The sequence below is a fragment of the Lethenteron reissneri genome, chromosome 58, assembly GCF_015708825.2.
Source record: "Lethenteron reissneri isolate LAM-NWPU_2019-01 chromosome 58, ASM1570882v1, whole genome shotgun sequence".
Classification (NCBI taxonomy): Eukaryota; Metazoa; Chordata; class Hyperoartia; order Petromyzontiformes; family Petromyzontidae; genus Lethenteron; species Lethenteron reissneri.
The window spans coordinates 206,918-228,697 of record NC_083836.1 but is presented as its reverse complement, the minus strand read 5'-3'; the positions used below and the strand labels follow the sequence as shown (position 1 = coordinate 228,697).

The window sequence follows — 21,780 nt, the reverse complement described above, 5'->3', positions numbered from 1 at the left end:
TGTGGTTTGGGCTGATCTCACCCGTGGAGTTGGGGCGGCAGCCGCGTCTGCGTGAATGCAGCGCGGAAGCCACAGTGTCAGCGAGGCTGAACAGGGACGTGAGGCCACTGGGTGGCTCCTCCCCTCCTGCACTCAGCCCCACCCACTGAGCCACTAGCCCCGCCCACTGAGCCGCTAGCCCCGCCCACTGAGCTGCTAGCTTCGCCCACTGAGCCACTAGCCCCGCCCACTGAGCTGCTAGCCCCGCCCACTGAGCTGCTAGCCCCGCCCACTGAGCTGCTAGCCCCGCCCACTGAGCCACTAGCCCCGCCCACTGAGCTGCTAGCCCCGCCCACTGAGCCACTAGCCCCGCCCACTGAGCTGCCAGCGTCGCCCACGTAGCGAGCGAACCTCTACCACGAGGTGTGAACTCCCTCCCCTGTGGCGAGGAGATGTTAACTACCTCACCTGGTATGCAGGTGGTCACAGGTTCGATCTCGACCCTGACACCTGTTGTATATTTAGAGTTTGCATGTCTCTCTCTCCATGGTTGTGGGGATTTTTCTCCAGGTTCTCTGGTTTTTCTCTCTGTATTTAGAAACATGCATTTAGAGTATTTGGCTGCTATACATTTCCACGTGATTAGTCACTTGGTTGAGCTATAATTTGTGGCCAGGTCGCTTCTGAAAAAGAGCTGCATAGCTCAGTGGGCCTCACCTGGTAAAATAAAAAAAGTCGACTCAACCTCAAATGAGTACCTGTTGCGACATGCAAAACATCAGCACTGGGGTAACAAAGATGGCCGGGCGTGGTACTGGGCCCTCCACCCCCTCGGAGGTACTGCTTGCGAAGAGCTCTTGCCCCAACAGCATGTGTGGGCTACACGGGGGATCTTAATCTCTGTTGCGCGTGTGTGTTTTTGTGTGTGCTGGAACCCTGCCAGGCCCTCCCGGAGACACGGGGTCCCCTGGGAACCCCGGCCCGTCCGGTGCCCCCGGGAATAGGGGGACCCCAGGATCTCCCGGTCCTCCCGGCCAGATCATCGGTGGCCCAGGTAAAACGAAACTATAAAGATTAATATTTTTTTTATTTGACCAGGTAAGGCCCACTGAGCTATGCAGCAATTTGTCAGAAGCGACCTGGCCACAAATTATAGCTCAACCAAGTTGCTTTATTGTGTGGACATTTAGAGCAGCCAAATACTCTGAATGCATGTTGATTCTACATGTGAAGGGAGAATCCGGAGGACCCGGAGAAAAATACATTTGACCACGGAGAGAACGAAAATATACAGGCATCAGGGTCAGGATCGAACTCACGACCTGTATATCAGGCGAGGTAGTGAACATATCGCCACCACGTCACCCTGACACATTAGGTGCATGACTCCTACCTCTACTACCACCACCACCACTACGACATCAACTACTGCTACCACCACCACTACTACATCAACAACCACTACTACCACCACCACCACTACATCAACAACTACTACTACCACCACTACTACATCAACAACAACTACTACCACCACCACTACATCAACAATCACTACTACCACCACCACCACTACTACATCAACAACTACTACTACCACCACTACTACTACATCAACAACTACTACTACCACCACTACTACATCAACAACAACTACAACCACCACCACTACTACATCAACAACCACTACTACATCAACAACTACTACCACCACCACCACTACTACATCAACAACTACTACTACCACCACCACTATTACATCAACCACTACTACCACCACTACTACATCAACAACAACTACTACCACCACCACCACTACTACTACATCAACAACTACTACTACAAACCACCACCACTACTACAACAACTACTACCACTATCACCACCACTACGAGATCAACAACCACTACTACCACCACCACCACTACTACATCAACAACAACTACTACCACCACCACTACTACATCAACAACAACTACTACCGCCATCACCACCACTACATCACCAACTACTACCACCACCACTATGACATCAACAATAACTACTACCACCACCACCACTACTACAACAACAACTACTACCACCACCACTACTACTACATCAACAACCACTACAACCACCACCACTACTACATCAAACAACAACTACTACTACCACCACCACTACTACATCAAACAACAACTACTACTACTACATCAACAACAACCACTACTACCACCACCACCACCACTACTACATCAACAACTACTACTACCACCACCACTACTACAACAACAACTACCACCATCACCGCGACAACAACAACTACTACTACTACATCAACAACAACAACTACTACAACGTGTGAACAACAGGGTGGTGGTGGTGCAGTGGTGACACACGTGCCTTCCAGCAAGAAGTCCCTGGGTTTGATTCCCGACTCGGGTGCCTCTCTGCGTGGAGTTTGTCTGTTCTCCCCCTCTTCTGCAGAGTGAGTGTGTGGGGGTGTGAGCGTGAGTGAGTGAGTGTGTGAAGTTATCTATGCCTTCTAAACACTCATTCATGGAGTTAGCCTAACATCAAAATACAGGACGACAGAGCTTGGCCAATTGCCGACTATGGTTTTCCGTGCCTCTAAATCATTCCCTCTCTCCAAAAGTGAGCGCATTACAAGTACCATGAATTAAATTATTATTTAATCAATTAGAATAATTCGAATAAATTGTACTAAAATTGTTGCAAATTATAATTCATTACAATAACATCCACGACAGCCGAAACTACAGAAGCGACCGGGGAATTCGCGATCACGGCCTCCTGCAGAGGTCTTCAGCTCCATTCTTTCTCACTCCCCCCACCCCCTCACGTGTGGTGGGATAAAGTGTGGGTACTCCCACTCCTTAAAAGATGTCTGGCTAGAATGAGAGTGCCCCTGTCGGTTGGCTCTGGAGCCCTCGTAGTGGAGGTCCCTCTGCCAGCAGTGGCGTGAGTGAGCACTTGCAGAGCTGTTCCTTTACCTTTTAATAACAACAACAGCAGCAGCTACACAGGTGAATGGCTATAACTACAGTCACAACGACGACTAGCAACAACAAAAATCGCATTGACGTAGGTGGTGCTGCCTTGTGCCGCATTATATTGCCTTGTGCCATGTTGTGTTGTGCTGCATTGTACCCTGAAATATTGCGTTGTTCCGCGTTGTTCTGTGTTGTTCCGTGTTGTGCTGCGTTGTTCCGTGTTGTGCTGCGTTGTGCCGCGTTGTGCCGCGCCGTGCCACGCCACCGGTAATAACTCTCCGCATCCTGTTTCTCCTCTGTTGCAGCTGAGGATGGTATCCCTGGGTTTCCAGGCACGCGGGGGCCCAAGGGGTACTCCGGGGACCCCGGGGCCCAGGGGCAGGGGTACCCCGGCGTCTCCGGTTGGGATGGAGCACCGGGGCCCCCTGGAGCTAAAGGGGCCAGCGCCGGGCAAGCCGGTGGTGAGCGTGTGGCCGGCACGACAACCGCACGTTGTGGCTGCGTTGTGCCCCCGACATCGTGAGCTGTTCGCTCCGCCCCCGGGCCCTGCTTGGCCCCAAGCCATATTCAAGATGTCTCCTTGCGAGGCTGTCGGCGTGGCATGGTTAAACTAAAAACTAAAACTTTAACTATCTTTCCATATTAATAGGGGTCTTTTGTTGGGTTAGAGCACCTAAATTTAAATGTTAAACCTGCCGACACCCAACGCAGCTGATTAGTAAGATTTTTATTTTACCAGGTAAGGCCCACTGAGCTATAGAAGCCACCTGGCCACAAATGATAGCTCAACAAAGTGGCTTATATTCACCTGGACATGTATTGCAGCCCAATACTCTTTCATCTCGGCAACCACAAAATCCCCTGGAGGAAAACCAGTCGTGCCATGCGGGCCCTGCGCTGGGTCGGCTCAGATTTGGCAGTGGAAAAGGGGCACACACGTGGGAACGGGAGAGAGTGCGACCTCCTCCCAGCACCACGGCGTCCAGATGTTAACTACCTCGCCTGGTATACAGAAGGTCGTTGGTTTGATCCTGATGCCCGTATATTTGGAGGTTGCATGTTTGTTCTCCCCGTAGTCAAGTGGATTTTTCTCCAGGTCCTCGAGTTTTTCCCTCCACATTTAGAATCAACATCATGCATTCAGAGTATTTAGCAGCTATACATTTGTACGTGATAATAAGCCACTTCGTTGAGCTATCATCTGTGGCTAGGTCGCTTCTGAAAAATAACTACATAGCTCAATGGGCCTTACCTGATAAAAAAAAAGAGTTTTTAGTTTAGTTCCTCACCGATGCCTACCGGTCGCAGTGATGGTGCTGGGCAGAAGCACGCGAAGCAAATGGCGTGGGGCCCCAAATGATTAAAGGTACGCCCTGGTCCGAGGGACCCGGACACCATACTGCTTACTAAGAACACTTTACCCAACAGGCTGTGTGGGCTACACGGGTGGGACCTTTGTCTTTGTTGTTGGATCTCGTTGCAGGGGGTGGCGGCGGGTCTCCCGGTCAACCCGGGGTTCCCGGACGAGACGGCCCTCCCGGAACTCGTGGGAGCCCAGGTGAGGGGTCTGTGGTGAGGGTACCATGGTGAGGGTACCATGCTGAGAGCACTATGCTGAGATCACCATGCTGAGAGCTAAACTCGGGCCGATGGCTGGACTCAATGCGGTTTTGTAAAGCCTCACCATTCTCTCACGCAGGCAGCCCCGGGGACTGTGATTGCCGCTCCATTGCCGGGTCCCAGCCCTTCCCCGGCCGCCCTGGAGCCCCCGGCCCTCCCGGCCGCCCGGGGATGTTCGGGGGCCTGGGCCCCAACGGGAGCAGAGGAGACCCGGGGCCCTCCGGCCCCACGGGCCTCAACGGCCTGCCCGTGAGCATCGCCTGGAATGCGGCATGCACGCGTCACGCACGCGTCCAGCGCGCATGTCACACCCACACACACACGTCGGGTGCATCACACCTATACACACGTGTCACGTGAGATCATAAATGCATGTCGAATGCATCACACCCACACGTTGCATGCATCACACACACTTGTCGCATGCATCGCACCCACACGTGACACATGAAAGCAATACATGCGTCACACACGCAGCGCTTGCCAGCTGAAAAGCCTCAGCATCTCACGGCTCCTTTCGTCTCCTGGACTCTACCGTTTGGGTGACGGCTTCTCGTGTTGCAGGGCCATGAGCAACGGCGACAGCTTTCAGAGGCCCTCATCCAGCGGGGGATAGACCATTACTCATGATGATGACGATGATGGTTATCATGGTTATCATTGTGATAACGATGCTAATGATGGTGATGATAACGATGATGGTAATGATGGTGATGATGACGATGATGGTGATGATGGTAATGATGGTGATGATGACGATGATGGTGATGATGACGATGATGGTAATGATGGTGATGATGACGATGATGGTAATGCATTCCAGGGTGCGCCAGGACCCACAGGGCCCCAGGGGGAGAAGGGGGAGCGCGGGGATCCATCCAGGGTCTCTGCTACAGCTAAAGGTACCGGGGCTTCTGATAGGGAGGGGCAGCTGCCTGCCCCAACCCCTGACCCATGCCAGGATTTTTTTGTTAGCATGTGGGCATGTGCGTGTGTGTATGCATTGTTACCATCAACCAGAGGCGAAGGGTGGTAGTCATTATTTATGCCCCTGAACATCAGTGGAGGGATGCAGGCAAGGCTGATGAGTCAGATGCCTTCTATGACCTGTCACAGGGGCTAGCTAAAGTGGCCCATCAGGATAGAGGCATCCTGTTAGGTGACCTTAATGCCCGAGTTGATCATGCTGGCACCTGGTCTGGAGTGATTGGAAGGCATGGGCCAGATCAGCTCAATAACAACGTTCGGAGGTTGATAGACTTTTGTGCAGCGCATGGGCTTGTTATTATCAATACGCTGTTCCGGCATCGGCGCATCCACACAACATGGATGCACGCCGGGTCCAAGCAAGAACATCTGATAGACTACATAGTGATGGAACAGCGGATGCGGGCCCATGTCCTTGACACCGGACCCTACCGTGAAGCTGATCTGCCGACTGACCATTGGCTTGTGATCTGTAAGATGTGCCTGCCATTCTTCCACTCCATTGGTAGGTGTACACCCAGAACCCCATTCAAACCCACAGTGGCCTGTACTCGGCTAGCTAATGAAAGTAGCAAGCGAGAATTTCATCATCACTTGCAGCTTGGGTTGGCATCCTCTCCTTCTGATGCCGAGGGGAAATAGGCGAGGTTTAGGACTGTGGCTTATGCAGCTGCAATGGCTGCATTGGGTACCTGGTCCAGACCTCCCCAGAGACCCTGGCTGACAGACGAGGTGTTCAGGCTGGCTGAGAAAAAGTGACAGGCCCACTCTCATCGTCTACAGCATCCCACATCAGAGAATCAGGAGGCTTCCCGCAGCCTTCGCTTGGAGGTTCGGAGAGCTGTGAGGCACTGCAAGGATGAGTGGTGGTTGCGGGTTGCTGAGGAGATGGAGTCTGCCTCAGTAGCCCGCGATCACAATTCGCTCTTAACTCCATCAAAAAAGTAACTTGCAGCGCCACAACGATCACCATTAGGGAAAAAAAGGTGATCAAATATGGTGATCAAATATACGACACCCAGGAACAAGTTTGCAGATTTGCTGAGCATTTCTGTAAGGTCTTGTGGGGAGGAGAAATCCCTCAGCCTGGAAAACATCATTGGGCAAAGTGGGGATGACCCTGCTGAGGCTGCGGTGCCTCATATTGGAAGAATTAGTCACCCACTTTGAGTGGCTGGCTGAGGTGCCATCTGTTGAGGAAGTACAGACAGCGATCCAGAGTCTGAGACCAGGAAAGCACCGGGCAGAGATGATTTCCCAAGCAAAATGCTGAGGGAGGGTGGCGTTTGTGCAGACTGCCCTATACGACATCATAATAACATTGACTTAAAGCTTTTGTGACTGCAGGAATTCATACTCTTTGGGTCTTTCGGTAAAATCACTGAAAGACCCAAAGAGTATCATAATAACAGTTTGGACCACTGGACGGGTTCCGCAGGATTGGAAGGATGCCTTGGTAATCCCCCTCTTTACGAAGGGGGACCGCACAGAATGTAACTTCTACAGGGGCATCACCCTCCTCAGTGTGCCGGGAAAGGTCCTGGCAAGGATTATTCAACATCGCCTTGCCAGGCATGCTGAGGGAGAGGCTTGCGAAGCCCCAATGTGGTTTCAGGAAAGGGTGGTCCTGCACAGATACCATATTTTCTGTCTGTCTGCTACAGCAGAGGTGGACCTACATCTCTGCTTTATTGACCTGGCCAAGGCCTATGATACCATCAGCAGGCCTGGGCTCTGGGTTTTTCGTGCTTTCGGAGTTCCTGACTCAGCTCACAATCATTAAGGACCTTCATGATGGTGGGCTGCCCCGGGTAAAACTACATAATTAATAAAATCGTGACTTAAAGTTTTCGTGACTGCAGGAATTCATACTCTTTGGGTCTTTCGGTAAAGTCACGTAGATAGAAAAATAATTAAAACATCACGACGTTTCGATCGCAACACAAGCAATCGTCTTCAGGTGAAAAAATACAGCAGGTGGACTGCTGAGGTAGGAAGAAATGTAGCGAGAGAGCTACTGCAGCCATCGGTTATAAAGGTTTGAGATGGGTACAACCCAAGGGTAAGTGGGCGGGGCTAGAGATGGAATTTGCAAGTAAATGTAAGATCGTAGAGCTAGCTATACCTCGGCCATTGTATTGCTAGAGAATAGCATGTCAATCTGTTAATGTAACCCCACGGTTAGTGCTGAAGAAGCCATTGTATTACTCGGGATGAGAGATTAGCATGTCGATGTGAGACGGCTCCCGCAGCAGCGGCTGTGTTAATGAGACACATTCAGCCTATTAAACAACAAGAGCCACCACCGCATCGAGGAATAGGGAGCAGCAGCTATGTTAGTGAGACATTTAGCCTGTTAATGCAAAGACATTTAACAAGGTAATGTAACTCAGAAAGTCGGAAATAACTGTGAACATAGGCAGGTAGGATGGAAGCATCACAGCCAGTTAAGACTTTACCTGGTTAATAACGTCCTTTCAATGGTTGCTCAGTTTGTACCCATCTTCTCGTTGAAATTGTGTCTGTGTTTATATATCTGGATGGCTTCATGAACAAATATTTGTTGATAGCCAGTGGGTTTGCATAGTACCTTCGTCTTGGAGAAAGCAATTTCATGTGAGCCCACAACGTTAAAAAACAATGATCAGCCACGGCAGAGGTGTTGGTCCTACCATGTTTCAGATCCGCCTTGTGTTCGTGAACACGGTCTGAGACACGTCTCTTAGTTTCCCCAATGTAACTACTGCCGCAGACACAGCTTAGTTTGTAGACGCCAGGGTATTGCATGTCAGGGATCACATCCTTCACAGATGGGATCAGATCATGAATTTTATGAACTGTGTTGAATCGGACCTGAATCTTGTGTTTGCTCATGATTTTGGAAATATTTTTGGTAACCCCTGCTATGTATGGCAAGGTGATGGGTCCTCAGGTGGTTCTCTCCCAACGGTTGGGGTGACAGCTTTGCAGATTGTGTGATCCATTCATCTTGAGGGATTGGTGTACGTGCTCCAGTTCACTGGCTAGGTGGTGATGGTTGGAAATGCAACGAGGCCTATGGTGTAGAGTTTTCATGAGGGAATTTATTTTTTCTGGGCTGGATGGTAGTTGGAGTCAGGTTTTAGATAGGCATCCGTGTGGGTGGCTTTCCTGTAGAAAGAATGACCCAATGAGCCATCTGGTCTCTTTTCGATTAAAACATCCAAGAATGGTAACTTGCCATCCTTTTCCACCTCCATGGTGAATTTGATGGCTGGGTGTATACAATTGATGTGGTTGAATAATTGGTTCAGAGCTGGTAGGCCATGTGGCCAGATGACGAACGTGTCATCTTTGTACCTCTTCCACAAGGAAGGACGTAGGATGGATGTCTGGATGGCATCTGTCTCAAACTTTTCCATGAAAACATTGGCTACCACTGGAGATAAGGGAGAACCCATTGGGGGTACCTTCATCTTGTTTGTAGAATGTTCCATTCCAGGTGAAGTAAGTGTTGGTGAGGCAGTGTCTCACCAGAGCCGGTACATCAGCATTCAGTCCTTGTTGGACAAAATCTGCAATGATTGCAATGGTGTCAGGCACAGGAACTTTGGTAAACAAAGAAACTACATCGAAGTTGACAAGAAAATCATCTGGAGATAGTGAGATACAATGGCCGAGGTATAGCTAGCTCTGCAATCTTACATTTACTTGCAAATTCCATCTCTAGCCCCGCCCACTTACCCTTGGATTGTACCTATCTCAAACCTTTATAACCGATGGCTGCAGTAGCTCTCTCGCTACATTTCTTCCTGCCTCAGCAGTCCGCCTGCTGTATTTTTTCACCTGAAGACGATTGCTTGTGTTACGATCAAAACGTCGTGATTTTATTTTATTATTTTTCTATCTACGTGACTTTACCGAAAGACCCAAAGAGTAATATTCATAAAGCCTTTGATGGCTGTACCAGAGGAATTTCCATCTGGTAAAGAAACAATGGGAGGCTGATCAATACCCAGGTACTGTCAACGGATGACTCCCTATTAGTCATCCATGTTACGTATGCTGATGATATGGTGATTGCTGCTCACTCAGAGGAGGAGTTGGAAGTGCTGTTGCTGAACCTGGAGTGTGCCGCAGAATAGGTTGGGTCTTACCATGAGCCCCACCAAAACTATGCACCTGCCTGGGTATTTTGTGCTATCAAACACTCCACCCCCACATACATGGGCAATATAGCAGAATTATCTTTTCATAGGCTGCGTAACACTGTGTGGAAGCTACCTGGTCTGTCACTCCACACGAAGCTTCGGGTCTTCTCGGCCATGGTCATTCTCTCTCTTATCTATGCTTGCGAAACGTGGACCCCCTCATGGAACATCTTCACTGGTTAGAAACATTTAGGCTGGCCTGCCTGGGTTTAACCAGGCTGGATTGTGTGAGAAGCTCACAATTCCTTGAAAGATCAGGACAAAGTCCCATCCGTGAGCTCCTCCGACAGCCAAGGCTGCATTGGCTGGATCATGTAGCCCGCATGCTCAGCCACTACATGCCTAAACAGCTTTTCGGCCGGATTGAGGGGGCTGAGTGGACTTGCCGATTACTGGTACCATCGGTGTCAAGATCAGCCTCTGTGGAGGTGGCTCATGAAGGATGCTACTGGGCAGTTCGAGGCAGTCCTGCAGCAACAGCAGAGGGCAGAAGAGCGACGCTCACAACAATGAGCAGAGCGCCGGGTGGCTAAAGTGCAGCAACTTGGCACAGGAGGGAGCACAGGTGGTACATCAGCCAGTCATCTCAGTAAACCCATGGCACCTGGGTCTGTCCGGTGACCTTTACGTGTAGCCTGGCACAAGCGCCGTGGTGACGTCATCGCCACTTACTGGTGAATGGCGGTTGTTGTGTGTGTGCTTGTGCCTGTGGGGAGAAATAGTCTCGCAGTTGGCGCGCTTCACTACGAACCTGGCGACCCGTGATTGAGTCCTACTCGTGGCCATTACCGGTGACGATTATCTGAACCAGTCCTGGGCCTCCCCTGGTCCTCTCAGCCTAAAATGAGTACCTGGTGCAGTATGTAAACAACGGCCGGGCTTGGTGTTGGCCATCAACTCCTTCGTGTGCCATGCCGGCCTTTGAAGATGCTCGCTAACAGTGCTTGCCCCAACATTCTGTCAAGGCTATACCGGGGATCTTTGTGTGTATATGTGTGTTTTATGGAGAGTGGTAGTTAGCGTGCTGTGCTACAAATCCGGTGACCTGATTTAGATTCCCGCTCCCGGCCAACAACAGCGACCATTATCTGAACCGGTCCTGGGCCTCCCCTACGTCGGCTCAGCCTCAAATGAGTCCCTGGTGCGATGTGTAAACATCACACTAGGGAGACAAAGGCGGCCGGGCGTGGTGCTGGCCACCCACCTCCTCATGCGCTGTGCCGACCTCCGTAGGTGCTCGCTAAAAGCGCTTGCCCCAATAGTCTGTATATGCCACAGGGGGGGACTTTGTCTTTGTGTGCGCGTGATCCAGGCGAGAAGGGCAATCCTGGTTTGCCAGGGCCGAGCGGACAACCTGGTCAGCCTGGGTCTCCGGGGTCAAGAGGACGAGATGGGAACCCCGGGTTCCAGGGCCCCCCGGTGGGTTCCCCCTTCTTGCTGACTGAGGGTTGTGGTGAAGAGCTGGGTGGATCGGAGGGCGGAGCCGGCACCGTGGAGATCCTCGGTTCCACTATGGGTTTCAGCCCCAACCACAGCGATTACACTGGAGTCTCATCGGCTCACACAGAGACCTATTCACTCCCTTAGAGACCCATAGACTCACGTAGAAATGCATAAACCCACATAAAGACCCATAGACCCATATATAGGCCAGTAGACTCATATAGAGACCATAGACTCACATAGAGACCCAAAGACCCACATAGCGTGGAATGTCGTGCATGTCACCCGCGCGTGTAACATTGTGCGTGTCGTCCACACGTGTAACGTCGTGCGTGTCGTCCACACGTGTAACGTCATGCGTGTCGTCCACACGTGTAACATCGTGCGTGTCGTCCACACGTGTAACGTCGTGCGTGTCGTCCACACGTGTAACGTCATGCGTGTCGTCCACACGTGTAACGTCATGCGTGTCGTCCACACGTGTAACGTCATGCGTGTCGTCCACACGTGTAACATCGTGCGTGTCGTCCACACGTGTAACGTCATGCGTGTCGTCCACACGTGTAACGTCGTGCGTGTCGTCCACACGTGTAACATCATGCGTGTCGTCCACACGTGTAACGTCGTGCGTGTCGTCCACACGTGTAACATCGTGCGTGTCGTCCACACGTGTAACGTCATGCGTGTCGTCCACACGTGTAACGTTATGCATGTCGCCACGTTTCCATCTCTGCCGCAGGGAGACGCCGGCAGCAGCGTCCGGGGGGACATCGGCCCTCCTGGGAACCCCGGGCGCCTGGCCGCCCCGGGGCAGCCCGGTGCCCCGGGGATGGGGCTGGTCGGACTGCCGGGGGTTCAGGTACCTGGCGACCCTGGGATTCCAGGTCTGCCCGGCTTTCCCGGCGCACGGGGACCCCAAGGTACGGTCTCCCCCATAGCCCCGATAACGACGGCGATTATTCATGGTGATATAATGAGTGTGTGTGTGAGACGATAAACGATTAAACATTTTATTTCTATTTTACCAGGTAAGGCCCACTGAGCTATGCTGCTCTTTTACAGAAGCGACCTGGCTATCATAAATTATATTTCAATGAAGTGGCTTATAGCAGTCAAATACTCTTAAGCACATGTTTCTGAATGTGGAGTGAAAAACCGGAAGACCAGGAGAAAATTTCACGTGACCACGGGGAGAGAGACATGCAAACTCTAGATATACAGGTGTCAAGGTTGGGATCTAACCCACGACTACCTGTATACCAGGCGAGGTAGTTACAATCTCGCCACAAATAGAAGGGTGGCTCAGAGGTCAGATTTCCGAACGTGGTGAGTTTCATCCACCCAGCCACAGTGATTCGACTGCCCAGAAGTCGGGCCCTCTGGTGGACGATGGCTGCGTTTGCTTTACCAGACACCTGAAGTGCAGCGCGAGCGTCGAGCCCCGCTGTGCTCGACGGGATCGCCCCACGGGGCACCACGAGCGTGGTCACGAGCAGAGCACTCACGGCAGGCGGAGAGGGCACCCGAGGAGTTGCCATACCTGGGCCGCGAGCTAATGACCGGCTCCGGTTTAGCAGCGGAGGTCTCGCTCCTGAATCAGTCGGGCAGCATTATCTTTTCTTCGACTGCGTAATACTGTGTGGAAGCTACCTGGCCTGTGTCGCTCCACACAAAGCTCCCTGTTTTCTCAGCCAAAGTCATACCCTCCCTTCTCATGCTTGCGAAACATGGAGCTCTCTAAAGTAACATCTTTGCCAGTTTGAAACATTCAGGCTGGCCTGCCCACGATCCATCCTGGGCTTAATCAGGCTGGATTGTGTGAGGAGCTCACGAATCCTTGGAAGATCTGACAGAAGTCCCATCGGTGACATCCTCTGGCAAGGAAGGCTGCGTTGGCTGGGTCATGTAGCCCGCATGCCCTGCCACCGCATGCCTAAACAGCTTTTGTTCGGCTGGATAGAGGGGGCTAAATGGGCGCGGCACGGGCTAGAGAAGAGATGGAGTGACGTTGTACAAGAGGATGTGGAGCTGAGTGTGTAACACTGTGTGTGTGTAACTCTGTGTGTACAGGTGACACTTTGCCGTGTCCTGTGAAGGGAGAAGCCGGCCGATCGGGGCTGCCCGGATTACCGGGCCCAAGAGGTGACGGACACAGTCACTCACACCACCACTCTGTGTGTTCGTGTGTCTCTGTGTATATGTAGTGAGCGGTAATGCAGTGGTTAGTGCACCTCGCTATGAAACCGGCCATCTAAGTTGGATTCCCACTCACGACCAACTTTGGTGACGAATATCTGAATTGGTTCTGGGCCTTCCATAGCTTTACTAAGCCTCAAACGAGTACCTGGTGCAGTGTATAAACATCATCACTCATGAGACAAAGGCGGCCGGGCGTGGTGCTGGCCACCCACCCCTTCATGTGCTGTGCCGGCCTTCATAGGTGCCCGCTAACAGCACTTTCCCTAACAGCCTGTGTGGGCTACATGAGGGCTCTTTGAATGTTTGTGTTTGTGTGTCTGCACTTATGTTTGTGCATCTGTGGTTATGTTTTATTTATTTTTGTATGAGACTGCGTCTTGCCTTGTCTGTTTCCATGTCTCGCCGTGTCTGTTTCCATGTCTCGTCATGTCTGTGTTTATGTCCCGCCATGTCTGTGTTTATGTCTTGTCGTGCATTGTCGTTGACACCGTACCTCCTGTGCCTCGCCCCCCAGGACCCCCGGGGCTGGACGGATTCCGAGGGACCCCCGGGTTCCTGGGGACCCCGGGCCTCAAGGGGGACATGGGGGACCCTGGGGTCCCAGGAGTGGGGGGCACACAAGGTGAACGAACATAACCTCCCTACTGATGCTCAACACCACGAGGGAGGGTGGTGATGATGATAATGGTAGTGCTGCTGATGATAATGCTGATGGTGGTGGTGATGTGATAAAGATGATGATAGTGGTGCTGCTGCTAATGGTGGGGATGATACTGATGGTGATAGTGGTTGTGCTGACGGTGATGATGCTGATGATGATGATAGTGGTGGTGCTGCTTATGATGCTGATGATAGTGGTGGTGCTACTGCTAATGATGATGCTGATGACCTCACCCGCAGGCTTCCCTGGGCTCCGTGGGGACCCAGGGCTGCCAGGCTCCCCGGGGCGACCCGGAGCAGCAGGGTCACTGGGGCAGCCCGGCCGACCCGGGACTCCGGGAGGCAAGGGGCCCCCAGGGGATGTGCTGGGGGCCCGAGCCGGAGAGCCGGGGCCTTCAGGGCCCCCCGGGCCCCCCGGGGAGAAAGGGATTCCCGGGGACCGTGGCCGGGATGGGGAGAGAGGTGAGTTATATCCGTAACGATGGCGTCGATGGTGGCTGGTGGCGGCGAGCGAGGCGAGCGAGGAGATGAGCAGGGTAAGAGTGGTAAGCGGGGTGAGTGACGGTCCGCCCTGTATTCAGGCAGGGACGGACCGCTTGGCTTTCCCGGGGTCAAGGGCGATCGAGGGGTCGGCGGATTCCCCGGAAGCCCAGGGCCCGACGGAAGGCCAGGGCCCTCCTCGCCGGGGCCCGCAGGCCTTCCCGGGCCCCCGGGGTCTTCAGGCCGGCCCGGCCAGAATGGTGAGACCGGCAACATTCCAGCCACGCTCATTGATATCTCGGTCGTGGGCTTGATAGAAACCGGTGAGGTATCTACCAATGGATCGCCCTGTGGTTCCTTTCTCCCCCAGGCTTCCCTGGCTCCCCGGGGCCGCAGGGAGACCCCGGGCTCTCGGTGTCCGAGGGATACAAGGGGCTCGCCGGACCCCCCGGATTCCCCGGGCGGCCGGGACCTCCTGGACCCCCCGGGTCTCCGTCTTCTCTGGGCCGGGATGGGAACCCTGGGCAACCCGGCTTCCCCGGTGCGCCAGCCCCCCACCTTCCCCCGCAATCATCTTCGCGTCAGCCGAGCTATGGTCTCACAAGCTATGACAGGTTTTGACACGCTCGCTCGCTTGTCCATTGTGTCTGTGTGGTGCAGGCCCCAAAGGAGACCCCGGGATCCTAGGCTTCCCAGGCTCACCTGGGCCGATGGGACGCTCAGGGGAGCCCGGCCTGCGCGGCCCACAGGGTCAGAACGGAGCCGCGGGCCAGCCCGGGGCCCCAGGGGCCAACGGCAGGAAAGGTAATTGCAGCGGCCTTATACTTGAGGCTGTGGCCCAGGAGGCCAAGGCCGCGAGCTTTGTGGGTGGATGCCTGGTTGTTTTTCCTGGGACATCCTCTTGTTGAAGAGCAGGAGGCAGTTGCTGCCGTCTTAGAGAAATCTGCCGGTTTTCCCTGGGACATTAAACGTCCCGGTTTTTGTCGGTCAAGTGACCTGGATCTGAACTATTTGGTCGTGGGCCGCTTGCTCTACCGCTGAGCCACGTGGCCGGATAGGAGGCGGGAAACGTAAATTCCGCGCCACGTCGCCCGTGACCGGGACATGTGTGATGTAGACACCGAGTCACTGACTACGCGTGCAGGTGAGGGAGGAGACCTGGGGCAGCCCGGCCTCACTGTGGCCGGCCCTGACCTCCGCGGGCAGACAGGGGACCTGGGAGACACGGGGTTTCCTGGGACCCCGGGGTTCCCCGGTCGCGCAGGTAACCCGACCCTTTCCTACAATACCCCACGCTGCCTTCATCCATGCACATTGGGCCTTGGGGCTCCACCAAGGTCTGTAGAGACCCATATAGACCACTAGACTAGTATAGAGACTCATAGACTCCCATAGACACCGATAGACTGGTGTAGAGACTCATAGACTTCCTTAGAGATCCATAGATTGGTGTAGGGCCTCATAGACTCTCATAGAGGCCTATTTCTTGGTGTAGTGACTCATAGACTCCCATAGAGGATCAGAGAGTCGTATAGACTCTTAGATGCCATAGACTGGTGGAGAGATTCACAGACTAGATTCCTTAGAGACCTATAGACTGCCATAGAGACCCAAAGACTCATAGATACCCATAGACTCCCATAGAGACCCAAAGACTCATAGATACCCATAGACTCCCATAGAGACCCAAAGACTCATAGATACCCATAGACTCCCATAGAGACCCATGGACCCGGTGCCCTACACCAGTCCCCCTCAGGTCCCGTGCCCCTCCCCCCTCTCCGTCCTCACCGAGCCCCCTGACCTCACCCGTTGTCCAACCCGCCTCGTCCGTGACGACCGCCCCCACTACCCCCACCCCCCCCAAGTCAGCCATATGGGTGCGGCTTCCTCACTCCCTCGTGGACCCCCACCGTGAATGTAGCCCCCCCACCACCCCCACCGCCCCCACCGCCCCACCCCCCCCCACCGCCCCCACAGCTCCCACCGCCCCCACCCCCCCCACCGCCCCCACCCCCCCACCGCCCCCACCGCCCCCACCCCCCCCCCACCTCGACGTTGGTCGCTACAGACTCACGTGGAGACCCGTGGAGCTCCTGTCCCTGGATTTCTGCGCCAATCCGCCGGTGCTCGTCACGAACTCTCTCGTGGCAGCGCGCTACGTAGCCATCATCGCTTGTGACCTCTTTTTATAAGTGATTTGTCTACGTTTTCTAGACATTGTAAACCGCCTCTACTGTGAAAAACAAATATTTCCAGCTCATTGGATTCATCCAGTATAAATTACATACCTGCCAACCCATTTTCAGTACCTACCTTATTATGATCAATTCAGACCTTATTAGTCACCCCGTGCCCTTATAAATCTCAACGTTCATCCTACAGTCCCATCACAAGGGAAAAACACAAACAGACAAAAAAGTGTTTTCGTTGCCCGTATTGAAACGGCTGTCCGCCGTATGGTCCTGAAAACTCAATTTCCCTGTACAAGAACACGGGTAAACCGTACGGGCCGACAGGTATGAAAATATCACACCTCCGATGAGGACAGTTGGCTATATACGGCGCAAACAAAGTTCAACATCCACACAAAGATTTTGATTCTGATTCTGACCTTTACTGGTCGCAGAAAGGAATGGCGGCTCTCCTCTCATTGCCTCCGGGCCCCGTGGGTTCCCCGCATGTCCACAGGAGACCCGGGCCCCAACGGGAGACCAGGGGCCCCGGGTCGTCCCGGTTTCCCCGGCGCTCCCGGCTCCTTGCTGGGCCTCGTCGGAGACCCTGGGCTCCCCGGATTTGCCGGATTGGTGGGAGTCAAGGGCCGCGCTGGTTTTCCTGGACCCCCCGGATTCCCAGGATTTGTGGGACCCCCGGTAAGTCAGAAGTGGAAGGGGTTTAGGGGTTCGGGATTTCAGTGTGGAACCAGGTGTGTGTGCTCAAATACAAAGGGCCCCCGTGTAGCCTGTTGGGGCAAGTGCAGTTAGCGAGCACCTGTTAAAGCCAGCATGGCACATGAGATGTGGTGTGCCTGATACCACACCTGGCCGCTTTTTTATTTGTATCTGTGTATGTATATCTGATTGTATACGTGTGTGTGTACGTATGTTTGTGGGGAGCGGTGGCACAGCGATTCGCGCTGACAGCCAAAACCAGTGACAATTATTTGAACCGGTCCTGGGCCTCCCCTAGGGCGACTCAGCCTCAAATAAGTACCTGGTGCAATGTGTAAACATCGCCACTTGGGAGACAAAGGCGGCCGGCCGTTGTGCTGGCCACCCACCCCCTCGTGCACTTTGCTGGCCTTCATAGGTGCTCGCTAACAGCACTTGCCCCTAGAGTTTTTAAGGCTATATGGGGGATTTTTGTCTTTGTATGTATGTGTGAGAAGTGGGGCAGCGGTTAGCGCGCTGCTCTTCAAACCCGACAACCCGGGTTCGATTTACGCTCACGGTCCTCACCAGTGACGATTATCTGAACCGGTCCTGGGCCTCCCTGAGATTGACTCAGCCTGAAATGAGTACCTGGTGCGATGCGTAAACATCGCCACTTTGAAGACGAAGGCAGTCGGGCGTGGTGCTGGCCACCCACTCCCTCGTGTGCTGTGCCGGCCTTTATCGGCGCTGCTCGCTAACGGCACTTGCCCCAACAGTCTGTTAAGGCTACACGGCGGATCTTTGTCTTTGTGTGCAGGGAAGTGACGGCTTCCCAGGGCGCCCAGGAGACCCCGGCGGTGCTGGATTCCGCGGCGCTAAAGGTGACTTTGGTTTGACTCGTTGCTCACCCACAAATTAAACTAAACTTAAAATATGAGAATAGGTTTTCCCCTTTTTTCTGGCAACAAAACAGGTGTTAATATATACTCCTTGGGTCTTTCGGTAAAGTCACATCGATAGAAAAATAATAGATCACGATGTTTCGATCGCAACACAGGCAATCGTCTTCAGGTGAGAGAGAAAAAGCTCCTGAAACAAGGCCTGAGATGGGAGTGCCCTCGGGGTGAGAGGGCGTGGCTAGAGATGGTTTCCATGGTGCTGTGGAAGTGGCCATTGTGATGTGAGAGATTAGCATGCCAATGATGCATCGGTAGCCGATCGAGTAGGACATCCAGCCTGTCAATAGAAAGACATCCAACCTAGTAATGCAACTCAGAGTCAGCTAACATCGGCAGGAAGGATGGAAACATCCACAGCAGGTTAAGACTTTACCTGGTTAATCACGTCCTTCCAATGATGTGGTGTTTTAACATCTTAACACCTTGACTTAAAGCTTTCGTGGTTGCAGGAATTCATACTCTTAACACCTGTTTTGTTGCCAGAAAAAAGGGGAAACCCTATTCTCATATTTTGGTAATGGCAAAGGAGGTTCCATGATGTGTCAGGGTCTGGATCTAACCCACAACCTCCTGTAGATCAGGGGAGGTAGTTAATATATCGCCACAGTGGCAGGTCCATCGACGCTCCGGTGCGATGTTGTTGATGTTGCTGATCATCTTATTTTCGTTTATTCAGGAGAACCGGGAGATGCCCGGGGTCAGCCGGGCCCCCCAGGCTTCAAGGGCGAGGCAGGGACACCAGGGTTGCCTGGTGAGATGACCCGCAGCTCCCCCCTTGATCCTCATTACCCCAGAGAGAAAGAGGGAGCTGATTCACAGACCGAGTCAGGGCCTGGCGGAAAGACAATCCCTCAACGAAGAAGCCGTCTGTAACATTCAGTTTTTTTAAGTCAGAGGAGCCGGGTTTGCATGGGTCGGTGATCTGGAATATATATGCACACCCTGCACAGCACGTCCAGTGCACCCAGCGTGCCTGCGCTGGGCTAAATGTGAACACACGGCAACACCGACCCCCCCCCCCACTCCATCACGTGTGTCACTGCAAGTCACGGGCTGTGTGGAACGAGGTAGCGGCTTGCATCTGGCCCGCGGACGGGGAGGGTCCTCCAATCGTGGAGCAGAAACAGCCCGACTGATCCGTATTAGGATTTTCAAATGTCTTCCGATTCTCCTCTACCCCCCACCTCCTCTCCCCCGATGTGATCTTGACGTAGGGGCCCCGGGCGAGGCTGGGTTTCCCGGGGAGCCTGGGCCCCCTGGTTTCCCGGGTGGATCTGGACCAAGTGGTTTCCGTGGCGACGCCGGATCCCCCGGTTTTCCAGGTACTGCCACGCACAGTGTCCCCATGCGACCGCATCTCACGACGCTGCACAAACGCAGCGGCCTGGTCATGGAGAGAAAGGCAGTGAGTCATAGGTGTCCAAGTGAGCCTATGGGCTTCTGTGTGAGTCTATGGGAGAGGGAGGCAGTTCAGTTCAGTTTATTTTTAATTACCCTGTGAGCCAATACGCTTTTAAATCGGGTTTCATCAGCAAAAAACAACAACACCGCTTCCCCAACATCCACGCAAGTCACAGTAAAAGAAATTAATAAACACTAACAGATAAGCTAAATTTAAAAAAATAGATAGCAAATCATAATCGCAATATAAAAATTTCCTTTTTTTATATTAAAAAAGAAGTAAAATATAAATTATTATCAAAATAGCATGTTTTATCTCTAAAAAAAGACTCAATTAAAATCTGACATTAATTGTAATGCAGATACGGCCTAAACGACTATGGAATTATAGTGAAGAATAAAAAACACACAGCATCCATAAAAATACGTAGTGTAAACAATGCGCTAAAGTGGTCGCTGACAGGCAATTAGTGTTTGTAACTCGTCTAACTATTTATACATCGGCAGCTGGGCACAAATTCACATAAAAGTAGTGATTTAAAGTGAGTGATCGATGTAGACAAAGTTTTGTTGCAATATTCCACAGATTAGGAGCAGCCACTGTAAACGCTCGTTCATCAAAACTTGTTTTATGTCTGGGAACGTTCAATCGAAGGATTGATGAACTCCTCAGGTTAGCTCTGCCCTCCTAATGCGTCAACAAATCCAATACATTTTCTGATTAATTACCACTAAGAATATTGTACATAACGCCTAGTGAATCGTTTTGTGAGTTATAGGTATCTATGTGAGCCTATGGGCCTGCGTGTGACTCTGTGGGTCTCTGTGTGTTTCTATGGAAGAGGGAGGTCGTGAGTTTTAGGCAGAGGAGAAGAGGGAGGTTTTCAGCATGAACTTAAACAGGGGCAGGGAGTTGGCAGTATGGGTGGCAGGGGGAGGTCAGTTCCTGACTATGTGGGCAGCAGGGGAGAATGAGCGACATTCTATTCGGTGAGAGCCTTAGACTTACACGTAGATGATTATGATGATCTTGATGTTGACGATGTTGATGATGTTGTTGCTGTTGTCTTCAGGAGGTCCGGGTTCCCTGGGTGACGTTGGGGATCGAGGCCCCGATGGGTTTAACGGCCTCCCTGGGCCCCTTGGCCCCCCCGGTCCGAGTGGGCCCCCCGGCTCCCCAGGTGCGTGTGTTTGCGCGTGCGTGGACGCGCGCGTGCGTTTGTGTGTGTGCTTATGTGTTTATGTTATGTATGCTCATTATCTGGTGGTTGCAGCACACTCTGAGAAGGAGTTGTAGGTGCTGCTGCTGCTGAACTTGGAGCTTGCCACTAAGACGTGGGGCCTTGCCATCAGCCCCACCAAAACTAAGCACCTGCCTGGGTATTTTTTATCATCCAATACTCCACCCCCTCAACTCCCAATGAGTGATGGGGCAGTTATGGAGAGAGTGGAGAAGTTTACATACTTGTGCAGTGTGCTTATGACCAACGCTGGTGTGGTAGCAAAGGTCTCGAGCGGCATCTTTTCATCAGCTGCGGAACGCTGTGTGGAAGCTACCTGGTGTGTTGCTCTACACGAAACTTCAGGTCTTCTTAGCCACAGACATGCCCTCCTTTCCCTTTGCAAAACATGGATCCTTCTAATGGAATATCTGCGCCGGTTTGAAACTTTGAGGCTGGCCTTCCTATAACCCATCCATAGTTTAACCAGGCTGGATTTTGTGTGGAGCTCACAAATCCTTAAAAGATCTGGATATATCCCAGTCCGTGACCTCCTCTGGCGAGCAACGCTACATTGGCTGGGTTAGCTTCTGTTTGGCTGCATAGAGGGGGCTAAATGGGTGCAACATGGGCTGGAGAAGAGATGGATTGATACGGTGCAGGAGGATGTGGATCTGAGTGGAATTGCCAAAGACTGGTACCAGCGGTGTCAAGATCGGCCTCTTTGGAGGAGGTTCATGAAGGACTCCTTCCAACAACAGCGGAGGACATAG

At 52.7% G+C, this 21,780-nt stretch overlaps 1 protein-coding gene across 2 annotated transcripts in view; it reads left to right on the top strand.

Moving 5' to 3' along the window:
- The window catches only part of LOC133357606 (collagen alpha-2(IV) chain-like), a 50,285-nt gene that overhangs the window by 7,831 nt on the left and 20,674 nt on the right, over window positions 1-21,780 (top strand). For both annotated transcript variants that reach the window (XM_061575624.1, XM_061575625.1), the window contains 19 exons: window positions 923-1,033; window positions 3,281-3,436; window positions 4,459-4,533; window positions 4,675-4,844; window positions 5,419-5,497; window positions 11,085-11,191; window positions 11,955-12,135; window positions 13,286-13,357; window positions 13,929-14,036; window positions 14,315-14,536; window positions 14,656-14,814; window positions 14,925-15,095; window positions 15,215-15,358; window positions 15,699-15,818; window positions 17,246-17,427; window positions 18,245-18,308; window positions 19,063-19,137; window positions 19,601-19,708; window positions 20,861-20,968. In XM_061575624.1, coding sequence (XP_061431608.1) covers window positions 923-1,033; window positions 3,281-3,436; window positions 4,459-4,533; window positions 4,675-4,844; window positions 5,419-5,497; window positions 11,085-11,191; window positions 11,955-12,135; window positions 13,286-13,357; window positions 13,929-14,036; window positions 14,315-14,536; window positions 14,656-14,814; window positions 14,925-15,095; window positions 15,215-15,358; window positions 15,699-15,818; window positions 17,246-17,427; window positions 18,245-18,308; window positions 19,063-19,137; window positions 19,601-19,708; window positions 20,861-20,968 — 2,412 coding nt within the window. The remainder of the gene's footprint in view (window positions 1-922; window positions 1,034-3,280; window positions 3,437-4,458; window positions 4,534-4,674; window positions 4,845-5,418; window positions 5,498-11,084; window positions 11,192-11,954; window positions 12,136-13,285; window positions 13,358-13,928; window positions 14,037-14,314; window positions 14,537-14,655; window positions 14,815-14,924; window positions 15,096-15,214; window positions 15,359-15,698; window positions 15,819-17,245; window positions 17,428-18,244; window positions 18,309-19,062; window positions 19,138-19,600; window positions 19,709-20,860; window positions 20,969-21,780) is intronic.